General features: G+C 42.5%; 1 protein-coding gene and 1 long non-coding RNA gene across 4 annotated transcripts in view; one reads left to right on the top strand and one right to left on the bottom strand.

Annotated features, from left to right (window-relative positions):
* Nucleotides 1-13,236, top strand: part of LOC130354564 (uncharacterized) — a 111,260-nt gene extending 98,024 nt beyond the window's left edge. The window contains exons 3-4 of the long non-coding RNA XR_008888446.1: nucleotides 12,606-12,759; nucleotides 12,897-13,236. This is a non-coding gene — a long non-coding RNA (uncharacterized LOC130354564). The remainder of the gene's footprint in view (nucleotides 1-12,605; nucleotides 12,760-12,896) is intronic.
* The window catches only part of OTOP1 (otopetrin 1), a 159,950-nt gene that overhangs the window by 125,009 nt on the left and 10,247 nt on the right, over nucleotides 1-24,694 (bottom strand). Inside the window, exons 1-2 of one of the 3 annotated variants that reach the window (XM_056555142.1) lie at nucleotides 15,044-15,131; nucleotides 13,096-13,453 (exon numbers count right to left, since the gene is read on the bottom strand). In XM_056555142.1, coding sequence (XP_056411117.1) covers nucleotides 13,096-13,435 — 340 coding nt within the window. In that variant the 5' untranslated portion in view covers nucleotides 13,436-13,453; nucleotides 15,044-15,131. Of the gene's footprint in view, nucleotides 1-434; nucleotides 534-13,095; nucleotides 13,454-15,043; nucleotides 15,132-24,694 lie in introns of those variants that run through there. The other 2 variants (XM_056555141.1, XM_056555143.1) reach the window with 2 other exon arrangements.

Genomic DNA, 24,694 nt, shown 5'->3' with positions numbered 1-24,694 from the left:
CGGAAATCAGGGTAAGAAGCCCTATGCGACTATGCACTTAGTGTAATGATTAAAATCCTGCTTTAGGATATGTTCACACGTACGCAGATTTGATGCGCAGGATTTGATGCACAGGATTTTCTGCTGCAGATTTCAATGTAAATTAAATGACTGGGCACAGCTTCTAATCGGCAGTTGCAAATCCTGCGCATCAAATCTGTGCAGGATCCTGTATGTGTGAACGTACCCTAAATTTTATCTTTCAAGGCAGTGTTTCCCAACCTTTTTCGGGTCGGGGCACACCTCGGAAATTTTTTTTTCCACGGGGCACCGCTACCGAGGTTGACGAGCAAGAAAAAAAAAAAAAAAGGAAAAAAACGGTAAAAAACGCAATGCACTATATCTATTTATCAGTGGGTATGTAGTTTAAAGTGCTGCTTTATACAGCAACTCACCAATGACGTCTTCTCTAATTTGCATCGTTGCCTTCTCTTCTCCATCTGGTCTGCGCCATCATCACGATTTCTTACACACACAATTCTTCACCGTTAAACCTGCAAAACAAACCTATTAGGCGCCAAACTTTTTTTTCTTTTTTTTTACATGGGTGACAGAGGGGTGTAGAAAAGTGGACATGGGTGACAGAGGGGTTTAGAGGGGTGTAGAGGAGTGTACAGAGGGGTGTAGAGGAGCGTACATGGGTGACAGGGGTATAGAGGAGCGTACATGGGTGACAGAGGGGTGTAGAGGAGCATACATGGGTGACAGGGGTGTAGAGGAGCGTACATGGGTGACAGGGGTATAGAGGAGTGTACATGGGTGACAGGGGTGTAGAGGAATGTACATGGGTGACAGAGGGGTGCAGAAGAGTGTACATGGGTGACAGGGGTGTAGAGGAGTGTTCATGGGTGACAGAGGGGTGCAGAAGAGTGTACATGGGTGACAGGGGTGTAGAGGAGTGTTCATGGGTGACAGGGGTGCAGAAGAGTATACATGGGTGAAAGGGGTGTAGAGGAATGTACAAAGGGGTGTATAGGAGTGTACATGGGTGACAGGGGTGTAGAGGAGTGGACAGAGGGGTGTAGATAAGTGTACATGGGTGACAGATGGGTGTAGATAAGTGTACATGGGTAACAGATGGGTGTAGAATAGTGTACATGGGTGACAGATGGGTGTAGAGGAGTGTACATGAGAGACAGAGGGGTGTGGAGGAGTGTACATGGATGAAAGAGGGGTATAGAGGAGTGTACATGGGTGACAGAGGGTTGTAGAGGAGTGTACATGGGTGACAGAGGGGTGTAGAGGAGTGTACAGAGGGGTGTACATGGGTGACAGAGGGGTGTAGAGGAGTGTACATGGGTGACAGAGGGGTGTAGAGGAGTGTACAGAGGTGTGTACATGGGTGACAGAGGGGTGTAGAGGAGTGTACATGGGTGACAGAGGGTTGTAGAGGAGTGTACATGGGTGACAGAGGGGTGTAGAGGAGTGTACAGAGGGGTGTACATGGGTGACAGAGGGGTGTAGAGGAGTGTACATGGGTGACAGAGGGGTGTAGAGGAGTGTACAGAGGTGTGTACATGGGTGACATGGGTGACAGAGGGGTGTAGAGGAGTGTACATGGGTGACAAAGGGGTGTAGAGAAGTGTACATGGGTGACAGAGGGGTAGAGAGGAGTGTACATGGGTGACAGAGGGGTAGAGAGGAGTGTACATGGGTGACAGAGGGGTGTTGAGGAGTGTACATGGGTGACAGAGGGGTAGAGAGGAGTGTACATGGGTGACAGAGGGGTAAAGAGGAGTGTACATGGGTGACAGAGGGGTGTTGAGGAGTGTACTTGGGTGACAGAGGGGTGTAGAGGAGTGTACATGGGTGACAGAGGGGTGTAGAGGAGTGTACATGGGTGACAGAGGGGTGTACATGGGTGACAGAGGGTTGTAGAGGAGTGTACATGGGTGACAGAGGGGTGTAGAGGAGTGTACATGGGTGGCAGAGGGGTACAGAGGAGTGTACATGGGTGAAAGAGGGGTACAGAGGAGTGTACATGGGTGACAGATGGGTGTACATGGGTGACAGAGGGTTGTAGAGAAGTGTACATGGGTGACAGAGGGGTGTAGAGGAGTGTACATGGGTGACAGAGGGGTGTATAGGAGTGTACAGAGGGGTGTAGAGAGGTGTACAAGGGTGATAGATGGGTGTAGAAGAGTGAACATGGGTGACGGGGGCATAGGGGTGACAGAGGGGTGGACAGGGGGTGGACATCGGTGACAGGAGGGTGGACAGGGGAGACAGGGGGTCAGAGGGGTGGACAAGGGGGTAAAAGAGGGACAGGAGTGACAGAGAGGGATGGACTGGGGTAACAAAGGGACAGATGGGTGAACAGGAGGGTGTACATGGGTGACAGAGTAGACTACGGGGGTAGACAGGGGGGTAAACATGAGTGACATGGATGGACAGGGGAGTGGACAAGGCAGACATGGATGACAGGCAAGGGTGGACATGGGTGACAGGGAAGGGTGTACATGGGTGACAGGGAAGGGTGGACATGGGTGACAGGGAAGGGTGGACATGGGTGACAGGGAAGGGTGGACATGGGTGACAGGGAAGGGTGGACATGGGTGACAGGGAAGGGTGGACATGGGTGACAGGGGGGGTGGACATGGGTGACAGGGGGGGTGGACATGGGTGACTGGGGGGGGGGTGGACATGGGTGACTGGGGGGGTGGACATGGGTGACTGGAAAGGGTGGACATGGGTGACTGGGAAGGGTGGACATGGATGACTAGGGGGGGTGGACATGGGTGACTAGGGGGGGGTGGACATGGGTGACTAGGGGGGGTGGACATGGGTGACTAGGGGGGGTGGACATGGGTGACTAGGGGGGGTGGACATGGGTGACGGGGGGGTGGACATGGGTGACTAGGGGGGGTGGACATGGGTGACTAGGGGGGGTGGACATGGGTGACTAGGGGGGGTGGACATGGGTGACTGGGGGGGGGTGGACATGGGTGACTGGGGGGGGTGGACATGGGTGACTGGGGGGGTGGACATGGGTGACTGGGGGGGGTGGACATGGGTGACTGGGGGGGTGGACATGGGTGGTGGACATGGGTGGCAGGGAGGGATTACATGGGTGACAGGGAGGGATTACATGGGTGACAGGGAGGGATTACATGGGTGATAGAGATGGAAAGGGAGGTGGAGAAGGCAAGCATGGGTGACAGGGAGGGATTACATGGGTGATAGAGATGGACAGGGAGGTGGACAAGGCAAGCATGGGTGACAGGGAGGGATTACATGGGTGACAGGGGGGGTGGACATGGGTGACTGAGGGGGTGGACATGGGTGACGGGGGGAGGGTGGACATGGGTGATGGGGGAGGGTGGACATGGGTGACGGGGGGAGGGTGGACATGGGTGATGGGGGGAGGGTGGACATGGGTTATGGGGGGAGGGTGGACATGGGTTATGGGGGGAGGGTGGACATGGGTCACAGGGGGGTGGACATGGGTGACAGGGGGGGTGGACATGGGTGACAGTGGGGGTGGACATGGGTGACAGGGGGGGTGGACATGGGTGACAGGGGGGGATTACATGGGTGATAGAGATGGACAGAGACATGGCTGACAGGGGGGGGTGGACATGAGTGACTGGGGGGGGGGGTAGAGGGTGTACCTGGGTGACGGTGGGGGATTTAGACAGGGTTGAGTAGGTGAACAGAGGGGTGGAAAGGGTACGGTACCTTAAGCAAGCCGGCCCGCGCAGCTTGCAGTTCCACAGGAGGCACTGGAGTCCGGCGCAGGTGCAGCTCGTTCCGCCCCAGGGCACCATTTCCGTCTCACTGCGCCGCAAGGGAGAGGGGGACGGAGGGAGACGCAGGAGACGGAGAGTGAAGGAGGGGGATGCGGGGGACACAGGGAACAGAGGGGTAAGGAGGGGAACACGGGTCACGCGGCAGACACAGGGGACGGAGAGGAACACAGGAGATGCAGGGGGACGCTGTGCGCGCAGTGCGCACGCAGACTTCACTTCCCCCCCGTGCCGTCAGGCCGGGGCGGGACATTTAAAAAAAAATAATAGTAAAAAATAAAAAAATCACGGCAAAATCCTGCGGCACCAGGGGCAGTGCTGAACGGCACACACGTGTGCCGCGGCACCGCGGTTGGGAATCACTGTTTCAAGGTATAACTCTTCCTCCTTAGCTCATGTCCATATATATCACAGCCCTACTCAAGACTAGCAAAGATTCAGTGTTCACCACTAATTGTATGCCTATTTCCCTAGATAAAGAAGCATTCCAGGATTTTTTTTTTGCTTCTATAGTACAGCATATGCTATTATCTATCTATCTATATATATATATATATATATATATATATATATATATATATATATATATATAAAACTCAACGTGTGTGTGTTTGTTTCACAAAAACTTCCAAATGGCTAAAGATATTAACATGAAACTTGGCACACATGTTACTTATATGTCAACAACAAACATAGGATAGGTAATTTAACCCTTACTCACCCCCATTTGCCAGGGGGCGGGGTTTATGTTTAAAGTTCTATACACGTCTATGGAAAATATGTGTTACTGCATAACTTCCAAACGGCTGGAGATATTTCGATAATACTTGGTCACATGTTACTTATATGTCCACTTAAAATATAGGATAGTTAATTTAACCCTTAACTACCCCCATTTGTGAGGGTCGGGGTTTTTGTTTAAAGTCCCAGGCAAATGAATGGGAAATGTATGTTCTCACATAACTTCTGTACGGCTGGAGATATTTCAATACCTGGTACACATATTACGGGTCGGGATAGGAGGACGGGATGGTCGGGATAGGAGGTCCAGTTAGGAGGATGGGATATGAGGTGGAGATAGGAGGGGGAGATGGAAGAAAGGGATAGGAGGTTGAGATAGGAGGACGGGATAGAAGGACAGGATAGGAGGTTGAGATAGGAGGTCGGGATAGGAGGTCGGGATAGGGGGTTGAGATAGGGGGATGGGATAGGAGGACGGGATAGGAGGCCGAGATAGGAGGACGGGATAGGAGGATGGGATAGGAGGTCGAGATAGGAGGTCGGAATAGGAGGTTGGGATAGGAGGACGTGATAGGAGGACGGGATAGGAGGTCGGGATAGGAGGACAGGATAGGAGGACGGGATAGGAGGACGGGATAGGAGGACGGGATAGAAGGTCGAGATAGGAGGACGGGATAGAAGGATGGGATAGGAGGTCGAGATAGGAGGTCGGGATAGGAAGTCGAGATAGGAGGACGGGATAGGAGGATGAGATAGGAGGTCGGGATAGGAGGTTGGGATAGGAGGTCGAGATAGAAGGATGGGATAGGAGAATGGGATAGGAGGATGGGATAAGAGGTTGAGATAGGAGGTCGGGATAGGAGGACGTGATAGGAGGTCGGGATAGGAGGTCAGGATAGGAGGTCGGGATAGGAGGACGGGATAGGAGGTCAAGATAGGAGGTCGAGATAGGAGGTCGAGATAGGAGGACTGGATAGGAGGTCGGAAAAGGAGGCCGGGGTATGAGGACGGGATATGGGGTTGGGATATGACAACAATATATGGGGATGGGATTTGAAGTTAAAAGCTTCCTCCTTTGTTGATTTTCCTCCCCAACAAGGATGAGGAAGAAAAAACCAGGCAACGCCGGGTACTCAGCTAGTTTAATAATAAAGTAAAGGCCCCTCTGTATATCTTATGAACACCTATTTTAGTTAATGTGACATGCATGTGTTGTGCGCCATATTTATTTCCTCTCTGATATGGCTCTCCTAATGCAGTTTTATTTTGCCATAATTCCTCTGACTTTGCAGAGACAGAGGGGGCATTTGCTCTGAGTCATTAGTAGAGCAAGTGATAGAACCTATGTCCCCTGTGTATTTCTACCTTATCCATCATAAAACTGTGTCCTTAGAGGGAGTTATTACTGTTAGCTCTTAAAAGCAAGGAAGCAATGTCAGGTTGCATCACATAGGACAGACTAGAGAATTTACACACAGCAAATACAGACACTGTAACTCAGGAGAGTTGCATAACTGCTGCTAATAATTGTATGGACTTATGTACTACATCACTGTACACCTGTTGCCTTACACATGGCAGTAAGATGGATGGCAGAGCAGTCCTATAGTTTACAGGAAGTCAGTCACACAGAACAGATGCTTGTCACACTGCCTGTCACACATGATAGCATGTAATGGTGGTCTGACCAGTGGTCACATAACACAGATACACAATATCAAAATGGATGGATGTAGCTAAGCTGGGATTCTTTAACCCCTTAAGGACCGGAGGTTTTTCCGTTTTTGCATTTTCGTTTTTTGCTCCTTGCCTTTAAAAAATCATAACTCTTTCAAATTTACACCTAAAAATCCATATGATGGCTTATTTTTTGTGCCACCAATTCTACTTTGTAATGACGTCAGTCATTTTGCCCAAAAATCTATGGTGAAGCGGGAAAAAAAATCATTGTGCGACAAAATTGAAAAAAAAACGCTGTTTTGTAACTTTTGGGGGCTTCCGTTTCTACGTAGTACATTTTTCGGTAAAAATGACACCTGATATGTATTCTGTAGGTCCATACGATTAAAATGATACCCTACTTATATAGGTTTGGTTTTGTCGCACTTCTGGAAAAAATCATAACTACATGCAGGAAAATTAATACGTTTAAAATTGTCATCTTCTGACCCCTATAACTTTTTTATTTTTCCGTGTATGGGGCGGTATGAGGGCTCATTTTTTGCGCCGTGATCTGAAGTTTTTAACGGTACCATTTTTGCATTGATAGGACTTATTGATCACTTTTTATTCATTTTTAAATGATATAAAAAGTGACCAAAAATGCACTATTTTGGACTTTGGAATTTTTTTGCGCGCACGCCATTGACCGAGCGGTTTAATTAATGATATATTTTTATAATTCGGACATTTCCGCACGTGGTGATACCACATATGTTTATTTTTATTTTTATTTACACTGTGTTTTTTTTTTTATTGGAAAAGGGGGGTGATTCAAACTTTTAATAGGGGAGGAGTTAAATGATCTTTATTCACTTTTTTTTTTCACTTTTTTTTTGCAGTGTTATAGGTCCCATAGGGACCTATAACACTGCACACACTGATCTTCTATGTTGATCACTGGTTTCTCATAAGAAACCAGTGATCAACGATTCTGCCGGATGACTGCTCATGCCTGGATCTCAGGCACTGAGCAGTCATTCGGCGATCGGACAGCGAGGAGGCAGGTAGGGGCCCTCCCGCTGTCCTGTCAGCTGTTCGGGATGCCGCGATTAGCCGCGGCTATCCCGAACAGCCCGACTGAGCTAGCCGGGAACTTTCACTTTCACTTTTAGCCGCGCGGCTCAGCTTTGAGCGCGCGGCTAAAGGGTTAATAGCGCGCGGCGCCGCGATCGGCGCTGCGCGCTATTAGAGGCGGGTCCCGGCTTCACTATGACGCCGGGCCCGCCATGATATGACGCGGGGTTACTGTGTAACCCCGCGTTATATCAGAAGAGCAGGACCAAGGACGTACCGGTACGTCCTTGGTCCTTAAGGGGTTAAAGTAAATCTGTCAACCTCAGAGATCAAGTGTCAAGTAGGCGGCGTGAGCTGCAGCATGCACACCTTCGTCTACACTACCCCATCCTGTCTTGACTGACTGACATAGAGTGCTTAAAGCGTACCCATCCGATTCAACAAAAAAACATTTTTTAAATATATCACTTAGTACCTAATCCTGACCATGTGAATCAAATTTGTATGTGTCTAGCACCTTAATTTATTTTTTTATTACACTTTTAATTTAGCTCACTAGTCTGAATTCCTCTCAAAGGGAGGGGGTGTGGTCTCACTGTGCAGGTCTCCGCCCCCTCCCTCAGTATGCTGTCTGCTCACATCTCCCCTAGCTTTAGCAAAACTACAACTCCCAGCTTGTCCTCACTGACAGTAGCGGGACACAAGCTGACAGTGGGAGGATTTTTCCTCTAGTTGTGAGCCATGCGCTCACAGCTGTCAATCAAGGAAATATGTCCATGACATAGGTGATGACGCATGGACAAAGCAGGACTAGTATGTGTACAAGAAGGAAGGGGGGCAGTTGTTTGACTGGCTTTTTCAGTATGGTCACCTGATGTCTGTTACACCTGTAACAACAGAGCGCCGACCGCAGGCACAATGGGGGATCAGCGCAGGGGCGGATGTAAGTAATATCATTTGTTTTTTTAGAGGATGGAAAGGGGTGACAACCACCTGGGCGCCACCAAATTCCTAGTCGCCGTGGCGACCTGGTGCCCGGAATTTGTCAAGCCCTGTATTAGATTTTACACCAGTGCTTGAGTCACAGCTAACCCTGCTCAGTACTACTCTATAATGGTAGGATCTCCTTTTCTGTACATGTGTATTGTATGGGAGACATTATAGCAGCTAGACTCTCCCCACTAGATCAGAGACAATTGATATTTAGAGACGGAGCCTGCATAGAAGAAAACCAGTAAAAAAATGAATTATATTATATATATACACAACCTCTTGTCCTGGTCCTGTTCTACTTGGGACATGCACTCTATGTTCTATTAGCTATGATATGCACCCAAGTCAATTTGAGCCTGTCGATTTTGCCTGAATTTTTCTCAGTGTTGTATCTCCTGTCGGGGTGTTCATCCCTGAATGCTGTTATGTTATATTTGAAAACGATTAATAAAAATGATATTATAAAGAAAAGAAAAAAAACATCTTGTCCTGACAACACACCTTTGAATGTTTTAAAGATAAATATGTATACATAATGAAATGGGAAAAAAAGAAAAAGAAAAAAAGAAAGTATTAAGTGAATAACAAATTACAACCACATAAAAATATACAATTGAGAAGAAACAAATCCCCATAGTAAACCTATCCTGCTCGGGACCGTTCCTGACATGGACAGAGGTGTCAGCACAGTGTGGTCAGAAATTCACAAAGAAAATAACTTCCTCTGTAGTATACAGCAGCTGATAAGTACTGGAAGGATTAAGATTTTTAAATAGAAGTATTTAACTTTCTGGAACCAGTTGATCTGGAACCAGTTGGAGCCGTCAGCAATATAGCTCATGAATATAGAAACTGTTCAATATGAGGTGTAGGTGCATAATCTCAGAGTTACATAGGATTTACTTCATGTCAATTGTGATTGATTTTAGTTTGTTATGTAATAAAAAGTTATACAAAAAAATCAATATACCCTTTGGATCAATTGTTTTCTGTTTTCAACATACGTTTGCTGTAATAGGAACCTTCATTGCTTACTTCCAGCGGAAAAAACAGATGCATAATTTTACGGTACATTTAGCAGAGCTTTGTCTTGTAATGATCCATGCAGCTGCGTGTCCATCATATGACCAGGACTGATTTGTTTTTCCACTGTGAATGTTCCTAGTGAATCACTAAATAAGAGATGTCTTGCAGCCAAAGAAAAGAATCCTTTCTTATAACCATATAAATAAATTCCAGGAAAAAAAAGTTATAGTCCTATAGAGCATACAAGAAAAAGGCTAAATTAGGTCTGTATATTGGTGTAATCCACCACAGATCCGCCATTAAGATATGGAACGCTGCATTTGGACAACTTTCTAAGACTAACATCCATCATGATCCAAACCTCCCAAACCTCCAAGACTTCCCAACATCCACACATTAATGCATCTATTCTTAGGCAGGCCTATCACATTTGTTTATCAGACCTTACTTTTTACTGCCCCCCCCCCCTCCTTACATTCCATGCACTAATATGCATTAGTGGCAATTTATTTTTATTTTTAAAAGTGGCCAAGATTGTAGAAAAAAAATGTACCCACAACTCTCCAGCCAGTGATTGGCTGGCTGGGCACTTCCTTTCATTGTGAAAAGAAAAAAGGCGAGTAATGAGGACCAAGCATCTTCAAAATGGCTGCAATAAGAATCAGGAAAGTAGAGAATAGTTTTTTTTTTATTGTTATGTTAAGAATGGAAACTTAAATTCTGGATTATGCAACTTATGTGTACTAACCTATTTTTATAGAAGCTGGCTAGACCATTGTACCATTCACCCCTAGTTTCTCACTTTATTTGTGATATAAGAGTTTCATGCATTGCAACATGCATTGCTATTCTATTCACCCCTAAACATCTTATACCCTATCTGATTGCAGGCGTCCGGCCACTGGGGTTCCCCGTGATCTCCGAAGTGGCACCTCAGTCATCTGGTGCATGGAGCGAATTCCTCTGTGTGTCGATTGACTGGAGACCACAGCCGACACGCCCCCTTCATTCAGGTCTATGGGAGGCATGACTGCTATGTACATAGACATGAATAGAGGGGCACGGCGGGAACCCCTGTGATCAGACATCTTATACCTTATACTTTATATAGGGGATAAAATGTCTAGGGGGAATGCTCCTTTAAAGGAAATCTTTCATCAGTGTCACCCACACTAATCTGTTGGTACAGGCTGGTAGTGTGGGTGAAATTTATAATAATGATACTTACCTATCCCCGATCCGTCACTCTGTCCACCTGTCATCCTCCTTATTCGGACGGCGCTCCAGGAGCACGCTGAAATCATGGCTGCTGTTTCTTCAAGTCTGCTAACAGCTGGGCCAAGTGAGGAAGCAGCAGTCGTGACATCAGCTGCTACCGGAGCTCTGCCCGTGCACCAGGCCTGCCACTCGAACGAGGTGGATAACAGGTGAACAGAGAGACGAATCAGGGATAGGTAAGGACATGTTCACACATCATGAATTTCCGGCACATTATTGAGCGGTCCTAGCGCTGGCATGTTCTGATGGCACACCACTGTCAGTGGAATGTCCACACAGAGATTTTCCGTGCAGACATTCCACTGTCTGAACATAGCCTAAGTATTATTATCATCAGTGTCACTCAGACTACCAGCCTGTACCAACAGGTTAGTGCAGGTGACACTGATGATGCATTCCTTTATAGGGGTACTCTGGTGGAAAACATTTGTAAACCACTTCTATTTAAAAATCTTAACCCTGCCAGTACTTATCAGCTGCTGTATACTACAGTTCTTTTCTTTGTGTATTTATTTTCTGTGTGACCACAGTGCTCTCTGCTGACACCTCTGTCCATGTCAAGAACTGTCCAGAGAAGGAGAGGTTTGCTATGGGGATTTGCTTCTGCTCTGGACAGTTCCTGACATGGACAGAGGTGTCAGCAGAGAGCACTGTGGTCAGACAGAAAAGAAATTCAAAAGGAAAAGAACTTCCTGTGGAGCATACAGCATCTGATATGTCCTGGAAGGATTAAGATTAGTAATTTACAAATCTGTTTAATTTTCTGGCACGAGTTGATTTATTAAAAAAAAAAAATCCACCAGAATACCCCTTTAAGACAATAGAGACAACAAATTTGGACAAACCCCATTACAAGTCAGTAGGGTGAGTTGGGTGCCACTATGGCTTCTAATACAAATTAAACCTAACCCAAAAATGCACACATATTCTATAGATTGGGGAGTGCTATCTCCATGATCATCATCTTTTTAAAGGGGTACTCCGGTGGAAAACTTTTTATTTATTTATTTATTTATTTATTTTATTAACTGGTGACAGAAAGTTAAACAGATTTGTAAATTACTTCTATTAAAAATTCTTAATCCTTCCAGTACTTTTTAGTGTCTGTATACAACAGAGGAAATTATTTTCTTTTTGGATTTATTTTCTGTCACGGCCACAGTGCTCTCTGCAGGCACCTCTGTCCATTTTAGGAACTGTCCAGAGATTTTCTTCTGCTCTGGACAGTTCCTGACATGGACAGAGGTGTCAGCAGAGAGCACTGTGATCGTGACAGAAAAGAAATCCAAAAAAGAAAAGAACTTCCTCTGTAGTATACAGTCGCTAATAAGTACTGGAAGGATAAAAATTTTTAATGGAAGTAATTTACAAATCTGTTTAACTTTCTGGCATCAGTTAAAGAGGCACTGTCATTGTTAAAAACTTTTCATATATTGCAGGACTTATTATAATATGACATTTCACAATATACACCTGTTAAAAAAAAAAAATCATTTTCACCTGAAATTCAAGCTCAAAATAGCCACCACTAGGGGTCGCCAGTCTTTTAGCCAGACAGACTAGTCTAGATTTTACAGCATACTGGATACCGGCCGTAAAGCATACCGGTATCCAGTATAGGAGATTTCTATTGTGTATGCAAAACTACAGATAAAGGATGTGTGGACATGCTGGGAGCTGTAGTTTTAAAACAGCTGGAGGCAACACTGCTCTAACAGAGTTATTTACAAACATTGCAGCTTCAGTTGTTACTCAACTACTACTCCCAGCATGCTGAAATATTCAAAGCTTTCTCGGACTCCTGAATGAGAAAGAAGTTGATCAGACATTCAGGAGTCTGTGAAAGATGAATGACACACAGAGTGACAGCTATGCTGATTAGCATCCAGCTTTACTAGGAGAAGATAAAACAGATAGAACATGTATTCATAAAAATGCTGTAGTTTTATCTAAAAAATCCTTGCACTAATTTTATAAAGATCTATTCTTATATTTATACATTTTATCCTGTTATGAATTCACCATAATGTCTTCTGATTACTGCAGGCAAACTCCAAGTATCTTCCTCTGACACATGACAAAGCATAAAACCAGAGAGGAAAGGGTTACAGAACAGAGAGTACTGATTGGCTGACTGCACAGGCTTGCTCCTGTGAGGGAGACAGACTGACACGCCCCCTCCAGCCTGCACAATGAAAAAGTAACTCACCAGCAGATAAATGCTTATATCTCTGGATATATAGGTCCGAGACACATAAAAATTATATGCACATGATCAGGATTGGGTCCTGAGTAACATATCACTTTTTTTTTTTTTTTTTTTTTGCACTATGACAGGTACGCTTTAATTTAAAAAAAAATTTGGAGAACAATGGAGAATTTCGCTCTGGAGGACACAAGGAAAATGAACACTTATTACCGAGTTTCCCTACAGACTTTTAAAAACAAATGCCCCTTTCATAACCAATATTAGAATTTTGAGCAGACATCTACACCCCTTAGAGTTCTGGATATGAAGACACATTACAACACTTACATCTCAGCCACCGTGCTCCAGCATCAGTATCTTTCTCTAAAATGCTTCTTCTTTGGGTGTAACTCCCGAAAATGTACCAAAGCATCCACCCCAACTGAATGAGCATCAGCGTGATCAGATAGGACAGGAGGTCTCTGTCCGTAATCCCAACGGCGTGAATGGCCCAGGCGAACATCAGCAGCAGCCCAGCCAGGAAGATATTGAAGCCATACTGGCTGCTGAGAATCTCTGCATTTTTCTGGGGATAGTTGTGAATTAAATTCAAATGAAATTTCTTCTCTGGAGATTTTTGGGGTGGATCCGGCAAAGGCAAAGAATCTAATTTGTTTTCATCGGCCATATTTTCTTTGCTGGAATCCTAGTAATAAAAAATATTGTTTAGAAGTCGAAAATCATCTGACTGATTACAAAAGGTAGTTCAACAAAAAAAAAAAAAATGAGAAAAAATAAGCATATAGGACACAAAAATTATTTTATTTAACATATAATAATGAATTGCATATAAATATAAAAGCATGTAAAAGGAGAAATCTTAGAGGAAACAACTACGCATGACTGGATGGAAAAAAGTAATGGGATCCCTATAACATAAGGCATGGTTTCCCAACCAGGAGGTTTTCAGCTGTTGTAAAACTACAACCCCCAGCATGTCAGGACAGCCTATGGCTGTCCGGGCATGCTGGGGGTTGTAGTTTTGTAACAGCTGGAGGTACCCTGGTTGAAAAACACTAACAAAAGGTAAAGAAAGAGAGAGATCAAATATATCTAAAATAAAAAAACATATCAATAAGGCCGTATTACTACTATGATGAGTGCAAACATATACAGATGTTGGATACAATATACGCAACTTCCCTAACTAATAAATATATGGGAGGGAAAATTATTCAAAAGACGCGTATCTCCCAACTAGGTAGATACAAAAGTACTAACTACGAGAGCTATGCAGAACTAAATCTCAAAAAGAGATAGTAACAACTACACCAGACCATCTGCATATCACAAGACAATACAGTACAAATACCAGTCATAGTGACTAACACAGATATCCAAAGCAGTAACGGAATCACCATTCATTCCCTATGCACATTTCGATTTAGCCTTCCCTTCATCGGGGGCAGATCACAAAAGGTGAAAAAAAAATAATAGATCCTGGTGGACATAATTTTCCACCTTATAGGGAAAATGTAATTAATGGTTTCAAATATCCTGAAAAAAAATCTCTGGATTACCGAACCAAACCAGCCGACAGATAATTTATTTTAATTTGACATTTAATTATTAGTTTAATTATTATTACTACTAATAATAATTATTATATTATTACTTCTACTACTACTATTACTACTACTATTATTATTATTATTATTATTATTAATGTTTCCATTTATTCTACACATGGATAACTTTCTAAGTTAACTAACCCGATGTAAATGCTGTTCTAGACAAATATATGTATATATATATATATATATATATATATATATACTGTATATATACGCATATATATATATATATATATATATATATATATATATATATATATATTAAAAACGCATACTATAACTTATACAATAATTTATAGGTATATTAATATTTAAGTATAAATTCAATTATATAACATCTTATTACTATACATTATTATACCATAAATTACTATATTTTATATTACCTATATAAATAATTATATAATATTGTAATTTAACTATGAGATCATACTACATGTGGAGCTGGAGTTAAACTAGCTGACTCAAATAACCTGCAGTCCTATGTAAAATATAAATAAGCACAGCAAGATATCACAGGGATTTTTGTAAATGACACACTCAGTTCTAAAGCATCTTGATAAGTATAAAAAAAAAGGAATATGAAAAACGTTTTGTAAATTTGTAAAGATGTTATAGAGAGGATAACCCCATTCACATAAATGAATTCATCGCTGCCTTACCACATTCACAGGTCTTCCCTGAAGGACAGCAGTTCTCAGTGCAACAAGACGCTCGAGTAATGTGACTAAATTTTCTCAGATGGGATTTTATCCCAGGCTTCGGCTTTGATCCCTCTTATAAGGATGGTTTTGCAGTAGACGTCAGAGGGAAGCAGTCTGCAGGTGGATAGAATTTCAAGAGAGAACACCTAAGTGCAGAGCAGTCAGAGGAGGTAGTGTCCTGCTACCTCTCTGCCAGCTAAACTCCAGGACCTCACAGAAAGTCACTGTTCCAGGAAAGGCTGCACAAAAGCGGAGGAATGACATATACAAATAACAGGGAGAAAGGAGAGATATTTATATTAGTACACACACACACACACATATATATATATATATATATATATATATATATATATATATATATATAATTGCATAGGAACATTAACTTAACTTGAAAAGTGCACGCTGATACACTATTATACAGGATCAACGTACTCTGCAGTCCCATTCACCGGCACAGACAAGAGTCTATGTGCCCTATCATACACAAGACACAATTTGTCCCAATGAAAGTTACAAAAACCCAAATATCCATAGAAAACCCATCTTTGAACAGACTGTTAACTCCATGTAGATATTACCTTTGCTGGATCGGTGGTGGTCTCAGTGCTGAGACCCCTACTTTTTGCTAAAACAAAGTGGTAAATGCCCACATGTAAAAGAAAAGCCTAACAATGTAGATATCAAATGATTGGGTTTGTAAGTTGTATTTTGAACAACATATTTAGCCAAAACCACCAGTGGAATTGACAAATACAAATTCAAAAATTGCATTTGCACCTTTCTGAACATCTGCACCTTTTTCTTTGGTTTGGACCCACTTCTGGTTTAAAATACTGACTTAAATACTATGTGTGAACCATTGCTCAGCTCATAAAACCAACACACACTAAGGGTATGGATCTTCCCACTTCCCATTGTTTGGATGGTTGTAGACATATGGGTTCAACAAGGTCCACTACCTCATCTAGGGCCTATTTCATTTAAACTACAGTGGGGCAAAAAAGTATTTAGTCAGCTACCAATTGTGCAAGTTCTCCCATTTAAAAATATGAGAGAGGCCTGTAATTTTCATTATAGGTATACCTCAACTATGAGAGACATAATGAGAAAAAAAATCCACAAAATCATTTTTTAAGAATTTATTTGCAAATTATGGTGGAAAATAAGTATTTGGTCACCTACAAACAAGCAACATTTCTGGCTCTCACAGACCTGTAACTTCTTCATTAAGAGTCTCCTCTGTCCTCCACTCATTACCTGTATTAATGGCACTTGTTTGAACTTGTTCTCAGTATAAAAGACACCTGTCCACAACCTCAAACAGTCACACTCCAAACTCCACTATGGCCAAGAACAAAGAGCTGTCGAAGGACACCAGAAACAAAATTGTAGACCTGCACCAGGCTGGGAAGACTGAATCTGCAATAGGCAAGCAGCTTGGTGTGAAGACATCAACTGCAGGAGCAATTATTAGAAAATGGAAGACATACAAGACCACTGACAATCTCCCTCGATCTGGGGCCTCACGCAAGATCTCACCCCACCGTGGTGTCAAAATGATCACAAGAACGGTGAGCAGAAATCACGAGGGACCTAGTGAATGACCTTCAGAGAGCTAGGACCAAAGTAACAATGGCTACCATCAATAACACCCTATGCCGCCAGGGACTCAAATCATGCAGTGCCAGATGTGTCCCGCTGCTTAAGCCAGTACATGTCCGGGCCCGTCTGAAGTCTGGATGATCCAGAAGAGTATTGGGAGAATGTCATATGGTCAGATGAAACCTAAGTAGAACTTTTTGGTAAAAACTCAACTCGTCATGTTTGGAGGAGAAAGAATGCTGAGTTGCATCCAAAGAACACCATACCTACTGTGAAGCATGGGGGTGGAAACATCATGCTTTGGGGCTGTTTTTCTGCTAAGGGACCAGGATGACTGATCCATGTAAATGTATTGTGAGATTTTAAGTGAAAACCTCGTTCCATCAGCAAAGGCATTGAAGATGAAACATGGCTGGGTCTTTCAGCATGACAATGATCCCAAACACACCGCCTGGGCAACAAAGGAGTGGCTTCATAAGAAGCATTTCAAGGTACTGGAGTGGCCTAGCCAGTCTCCTGATCTCAACCCCATAGAAAACCTTTGGAGGGAGTTGAAAGTCCCAGTGACAGCCCCAAAACATCACTGCTCCAGAGGAGATCTGCATGGAGGAATGGGCCAAAATACCAGCAACAGTGTGTGAAAACCTTGTGAAGACTTGCAGAAAATGTTTGACCTCTGTCATTGCCAACACAGGGTATATAACAAAGTGTTGAGATGAACTTTTGTGTAGAAAAAATACTTATTCTCTACCATAATTTGCAAATAAATTCTTTAAAAATCAGACAATGTGATTTTATGGATTTTTTTCTCATAGTTGAGGTATACCTATGATAGAAATTACAGGCCTCATCTTTTTAAGTGGGAGAACTTGCACAATTGGTGGCGGACTAAATACTTTTTTGCCCCACTGTATGTGTTGCTCAACTATCTTTGAAAACCTTTGCAAGACCTTGTTGGACAAAGTCAGCATACAGCAATTTATTATCTTTCACAATCTCATTAGATATTATATATTTCTGAAGATCTGAACCTGTCTTAGATATCCATTCGGTGCACGTACATGTGGTCAAGTAGGTGCCGAGTTTATTTATCCCCCCTTCATGTCCAACAACTCTCTTTCTTCTGTCATTCACCTTCCACTGTCTGTTTTCCCTGCTTGGCTCCCCTCTAACATGTGGCTACTCAACCCATTCAACTCCTCCTCAACATACATACTTCTTTCACTTCTTACTCAATTATCATCATGAGTGCTTACTCCAGAAGGAATATCAGCAGCATAATATTGTTTGTTCTGCTGTTGGCCCGGGTGACAAATCTTGGTGCTCCTTCGAAAGACCTGAGCATGCTCTCTGATCAGCTGTCAATGCCTGAGCAGTCACCACACTGGCTCCATTAGCTGTACTTAAATGCATAAGAACGGCTAAAGATTTGTGTTATGACCAGATTTAGCATATGTGCTATACACAGAGAAAGTTTCATGCCACCTAGATGAAGCTTAGTCACAACGTTATCAAATCTCAGCATGACATTGCACACAGCAGACATTGTAGAAACTCATCCCTTGTGTTGCTTTGCTCATTCAGGCTTCGGAGATGTAATACAACGCGATAGAAGCGACCGAAGTTGAACTGGATCAGGCAGCCCAACCGTGGAGATGACACTAATGCCTGGCCTTGTTGCAGTGGAGCATTGCACTTCAAGATGTTGACACAGTGGGCCATAATAATGGTCCCCCCTCTCCTCTACATGGTTGTGCAAGGCGGAGATGGCTTTTTTTTTAGAGATGTAATGGCCAATGGGTATGTGCCACCTGAGCTGGGCACACCCCATTAGTTGTCTGAAGGCAGTGGATTCAACCAGATCGTATTGCAGTGACTGCATCAATAACAACTTGACCATAAGTGAATTCAGCCACATGACAATTGGATGACTGAATGCATACTGTTGTTTTGGATATAGATTTGATTCTGGATAACTGATGGAATGGAAGTGGAAGAACACTAGATGATGATGATGATGATGACAACACAGACTATGGATGAGACCTGGCTACTGGACAAATGACAGGGGTTGGGAGCTGCAGCAAGTTTTTCACATTGTGGAGTGTTTCAATTGTTCTATGCGGCCTTGTGATGCTGCTCCATGTGGTTTATGTAGAGCGGTATGTTCCTAAATTTGTGGCCTGCAATGCCTTTATTGCTGCTTGCAGATCTGGCATAGTGCCTGGTTTTCTTCCTCTGGGAAGGTATAGAAGAATTGCCATACAACAGAGTTGTAGAAGAATTGCCATACCACAACCCTTTTCCAACCTTGTTCTCATGTACTTTCCAGAACCACATTGTCATAGTCCTTTTCACTAGAGATGAGCAAACTTACAGTAAATTCGATTTGTCACGAACTTCTCGGCTCGGCAGTTGATGACTTATCCTGCGTAAATTAGTTCAGCCTTCAGGTGCTCCGGTGGGCTGGAAAAGGTGGATACATTCCTAGGAAAGAGTCTCCTAGGACTGTATCCACCTTTTCCAGCCCACTGGAGCACCTGAAAGCTGAACTAATTTATGCAGGAAAAGCCATCAACTGCCGAGCCGAGAAGTTCGTGACGAATCGAATTTACTGTAAGTTCGCTCATCTCTACTCTTCACCATCCCTGCTACTCCTCTCAGCCTTTTCTGATGTTTCATGGGCCCCCTGCCCCCTCACCTTATCCACCAACATGACTGACTACCACCAGACCCACTGCCACAGCTATGCTCTGCCACTTCTTAAACCTTCACTATCTGCAACACACTCCAAATGCTGACTGTTCTCACACTATTCTTCCTCATCGCTATCCTTCTCCTTAGTACCCAGGGTGCTGTCTCCTCAGATAAGTGTGACGTTCTTTTACTGTGCAGCGTAACTGTAGAGGAGGAATCTGCTGATACCTGGCTCAACATCAGTGTCAGACGCTATGACTGAGAATGAGTCAACCAGTCCACAATGGCTGATTTACTAAGAGTGGAAAGTAGTTTTCTTTGTGTTTTTTTTTTTCTCAAAAGATATTTTTCCAAGGTATTTACTAAGGTTTCCCTACATTTTGCACTAATTTCAGCAACAATTAGACATTTTGTTTTCTCAACTGTAAAAAAACATTTATTGTATAATATTTTCCAAGAACAATAACTATGTCACACCATGTACCGTACCTTAATTGGCAACTATTAGACAATGGCCCTCATTTACTATTGCAAACCCGACATGTTTTGTCGGGTTGTGCACCAGATTCTGTTGCATTGCACCAGAAATTCTGTCTGTGCCAGATTTTGTGCCAGATTTTGCGCCAGAATTGAAAAACCCCGACTAACTCTTCATTTTGCTAAGAAAACCCGAAATGGGGGGCGTGGCCGCCGGGAAAATGGGACGTGTTCTCTGGAAAATAAATTATAGGGAATTAATACCCACAAAGAAACCTACACTTCCTCTTAGTAAGTAAGAGCCAATGCGTTTTCTGAACTCACAAAAAATATAAAATCCTTGTTTGCACACCTTTTTCCCCTCCGTATGCCACACACGAATACAGCTGCTATGGTGCTTTGCAATTGCTATAAGGGGTTGCAGCATTGGTTCTGAACACACACTTACAGGCAGATCCCAGAGATCGTCTTCTGACCCTGAACTGACAAGCCCAATGTGACTGCTATAGTGCTATCTTTTATATTGTTCATGGAGTGCATTATTTCTATGGCTCTGAAAACACACACTGTCCCTCACTGAGATGTCAATCGTTCAGTTTCTCTCCCTGAAAAAGCAGCCACAGCTCAATGTCTTTCTTGGTGCCACGGACCCACCCCTAAACTGCCTCCTTATTGGCTGAGAGCTGTATGCAAGCCATTATTGGCTACCCTGATGTTCTTAATCCAACTGTTATGCTGAAATGGAGCCAGCGCCATGTGTTCCTTATTCCTTCTCTTATAATTACATGGCGTTGATGCCATGCTATCAAGTTCGGCCAAAGTCAACCAGCACTTGTTCGTCTTCGTGATAAAGCATACATTTCGCAAAATTCTGACAGAACCCGGATTCTCTAACTTTGGTTTGCTCAACACTACTCGCCAGCCCAATCTCCAGATCTGAACCCCATTGAAAACCTTTGGAAATTGATCAAAAGAAAGATGGATGGTCACAAGCCATCAAACAAAGCCAAGCTAGTTGCATTTTTGTGCTAGGAGTGGCATTAAGTCACCCAACAGCAATGTGCCAGACTGGTGGAGAGCATGCCAAGATGCATGAAAGCTGTGATGAAGAATCAGGGTTATTCCACCAAATATTGCTTTCTGAAATCTTCCTAAGTTAAATCATTAGTATTTTGTTGTTATTTTCTTGTCATTATTTGAGGTCTGGAAATAATAAAATTTTTTGGTTATTTTCCACAAACTGTTCATTTTACTCAAACACATACATATGAATAGTAAAACCAGCTAAACTGATAATTATGCAGTGGTCTATTAATTCTTTCTTGAGCTGTATATAGGTACATGGGCGACAAAATATATACAACATCCATCTAGTTCATGTCCTCTTAGATTTAGTTATTTTCCCCAGGTCAACTGTGGGCAGTCTATTTAGTAGGGTGTTAACGTCTGAATCAACTCTTCAGAGCTTTCAATATATCTGCTTGGAGTAATGGGACTTCATTGCTTAGTTCCTTGGATAAGAGTCTATCCTGGTAATGTGGTAGACAGCCAAAGATATGACGTGTTTTGGCTATCGCAGCTTTGTCTTGTAATGGTCCATCCATCATGACATATCTGTGTTCCTGTAATACAAAAGTACCTTTTCCAGTGGAAAAAAAACAGATGCATTAGTTTACATTATATTTTTTTCCACTGGAAGTAAACAGTAAAAGTTCATTCTGAATGGATGCATAGCAGATCTGTGTTGATTCCAATGCCCAAAAAAGGAAACTATTCATATAAACATGTAGAGTATATAAAGAAATACTCTATTTTACCCTTAAAAAAAAGGTTAAAATTGGTCAGTAAGGTGTAAAGCACAGACCTTTGCACCAATATACTCCACAATGCCTTACAGAGTGTGCGTACTCTCATTTCCTTCACTAGTAGAGACCACAATTTACTGCCCTATCTTATACAAAACACACTAAAAGCTAGATAATAGATCTTATAAGTATAATAATCAAACCAACAAGCATAGCTCTGCCCTACTAGTAACCCCAAGGGGGATACAGAAACTTGGCTTTCATGTGCTCATAAGCTCTCAGCCAATTTCAGTTTTATCCCCTCCTGGATAACTCCAAGTGATGCCCAGGGAGATAATGGAGCTGCTCTTTTAAGTGATACCGGGCACTTAGCCTGTTACATCAATCTCCGTCATTCTACACTCACCCTCCTTTAACTCATTACCCATCTTTTCAATTATCAAAAGGGGGGTATTTTCCTCTGATAACATTTACATGCTTGTAAAGTGCTGAGTAGCATATTTCCCCCAGTGCCAGGTGTCTACTTTCAGAAGATATTGCAGTATATGGTTATTTAATAAATCAGATTTTAGGTATGCTTGTCAATGAAAGAATTAAAAGTACTATCCCAAGAGTAGAAGCTATCTCCTGTGGAGGGACCTGACTTCTGGGACCCTGATTGAGCACAAGAATAGAATTAAATTGTCCCCAAAGTTCTCTATGGGACGTCCAAACATTTCACTGAACTCAGCTATGTTTGCAAGTCCCATAAACAATGAATGGAGCAACGTCTACTTTTGTGTCACTTGTGGGGCAAGGGGAATTTACAATCGGTGGGGTTCCCAGTGATCATACCCCTGCTGACATGATACTTATCAAATATCATGTGGTAACCCCTTTAACCCCTTAAGGACATAGCCCATTTTTGATTTCTGGGTTAAGTTTTTCCTCCTCTTTAAATCCATTATTATTTTTCCACCCACGGATCCATATGAGGGAGCTGTTGAGGGCTTGTTTTTTTTGCACGACCAATTGTACTTTATAATGACATCTTTCATTTTACCATAAAATGTACCACGAAACAAAAAAATACAAAAAAGAAAACAGCAATTTTGCAACTTTTTTTTTTTTTTTTTTTAAGCAGTGCATTTTATGGTAAAATGATACATTATCTTTATTTTGTATGTCAATGCAATTAAAACTATACCTAATTTATAATGTTTTTCTATTACTGTACTGCTTTAAAAAAAATGCTATTTTTTTTTTTACAAAATTGGTATGTATAATATTTTCCTTTTCTGATCCCTATTTAACTTTATTTTTCAGTTTACAGGGATTGGTGACATTTCTGTTTGATAGTTTTTTTCATAGCTTATTATTAATTGTTTTTCTGATATATGATGTGATTGAAAAAAAATCTGTATTTTTGGTGTATGTTACTTGTTCACGTTTATGTTGTTTACCGTTCAGGATCATAAACATTATATTTTAATAGTTTGGACAATTACGCATGTGACGATACCAAGTATGTTCCTTTTTTTTTATGTGAAAATAAGGGTGATTTGATTTTTACCAAATTAAAAGGGACTTTTCATATGCAATAATTAGATAGCATTTACTGTATGATGCTATGCCTATGGCATAGCATTACACAGTATGATTGTCGATTCACTGATATAGCCTGACTAAGCCAAGCTACATTAGTGGATCGGCGGCAGAAGACGTTACTCTCCTCCATTATTTTAGCTCACCGAATTCCCGCGATCGTGCTGGGGGGGGGCTACCGGCAACTTTTATTTTCACTTTAGATGCCATGATCTGCTTTGATCACAGTGTTTAAAGGGTTAAAAGGCTGGCCGCAGCGGGAGCAATACTGATCTGGCTACTCATAGTAGCTGACACTCACTGCTCAGAAGCGAGCATAGCTCCGGAGCTCGCTCCAAACCCCGCTTAACCACATAGAGATGAAGGGCTGTACAGGTATGCCCCCTGTTCCCAAGCCCTTAAGGACCGCGTTTAAAACATTCTCACGAATGGAGAACGCTTTAAACCCGGTGGGTCCTGACAGCTATCAGCAGCGAGGACCCAGGGTTAATGCCAAGCCTTACTGATCAGGCCGATGCACAGCATTAACCCTTTAGAAGCCATGATCAAAGTTGATCGTTGCATCTAAAAATGAAACTGAAAGAATCCTGGCAGCTTAGCGGAGCTGATCGGGACAATCACAACAAAATTGCAATGTCCCGATCAGCTGAAAGGATGGTGGGAGGGCCCTTACCTGCCTCCTCGCTGTCTGATCAGTGTTCTATTCCTCCAAGCCTGTCATGTAGGCTGGAGCAGCAGAGCACCGATAACACTGATCAATGCTATGCTATGGCATAGAATTGAAAAGTGTATGCAATCAAAAGACTGCATGGTATAAAATGCATGGTGTAAAAAAACAAAGTTCATAAATGTGAATAAGCCCCTCCTCTAATAAAAGTTTGAATCACCCCCCATTTTTTAAATAAAATAACGTAATAAAAAATAATCATATGTGGTACCGTGCATAAATGTCCGAACTATTAAAATATAAAATTAGCTTAAAAAATACCAAAGTCCAAAATTGTGCATTTTTGGTCACATCATATACCATAAAAATATTAATAGAAAGTGATCATAAAGTCCCTTAAAAACAAAAATGGTACCAATAAAAACTACAGACCACGGCTCAAAAAAGGAGCCCAACACATTCCTGTATGCGGAAAAATAAAGTTAGAGGGGTCAGAAAATGACAATTTTACAAATAGAAATTTTAGTGCATGTAGTTATTTTTCAAGTAGTAAAATAAAATAAAACCTAAATAAATTGGGTATCGTAACCGTATGGACCTACAAAATAAAGATAAGGTGTAATTTTTAACGAAAAGTGCATTGGGTGGAAACGGAAGCCCTAAAAATTAGCAAAATTGTGTTTTTTTTATTTCACCCTCCAAATAATTTTTAGTTTGTTTCGCCGCAGAGTAGGTTATAAAATAAGTGATGTCATTACAAAGTTCAATTGGTGA

Source organism: Hyla sarda, chromosome 1 (assembly GCF_029499605.1).
Source record: "Hyla sarda isolate aHylSar1 chromosome 1, aHylSar1.hap1, whole genome shotgun sequence".
In the NCBI taxonomy this organism is placed as follows: domain Eukaryota; kingdom Metazoa; phylum Chordata; class Amphibia; order Anura; family Hylidae; genus Hyla; species Hyla sarda.
This window is presented reverse-complemented; position numbering and strand designations above follow the sequence as displayed.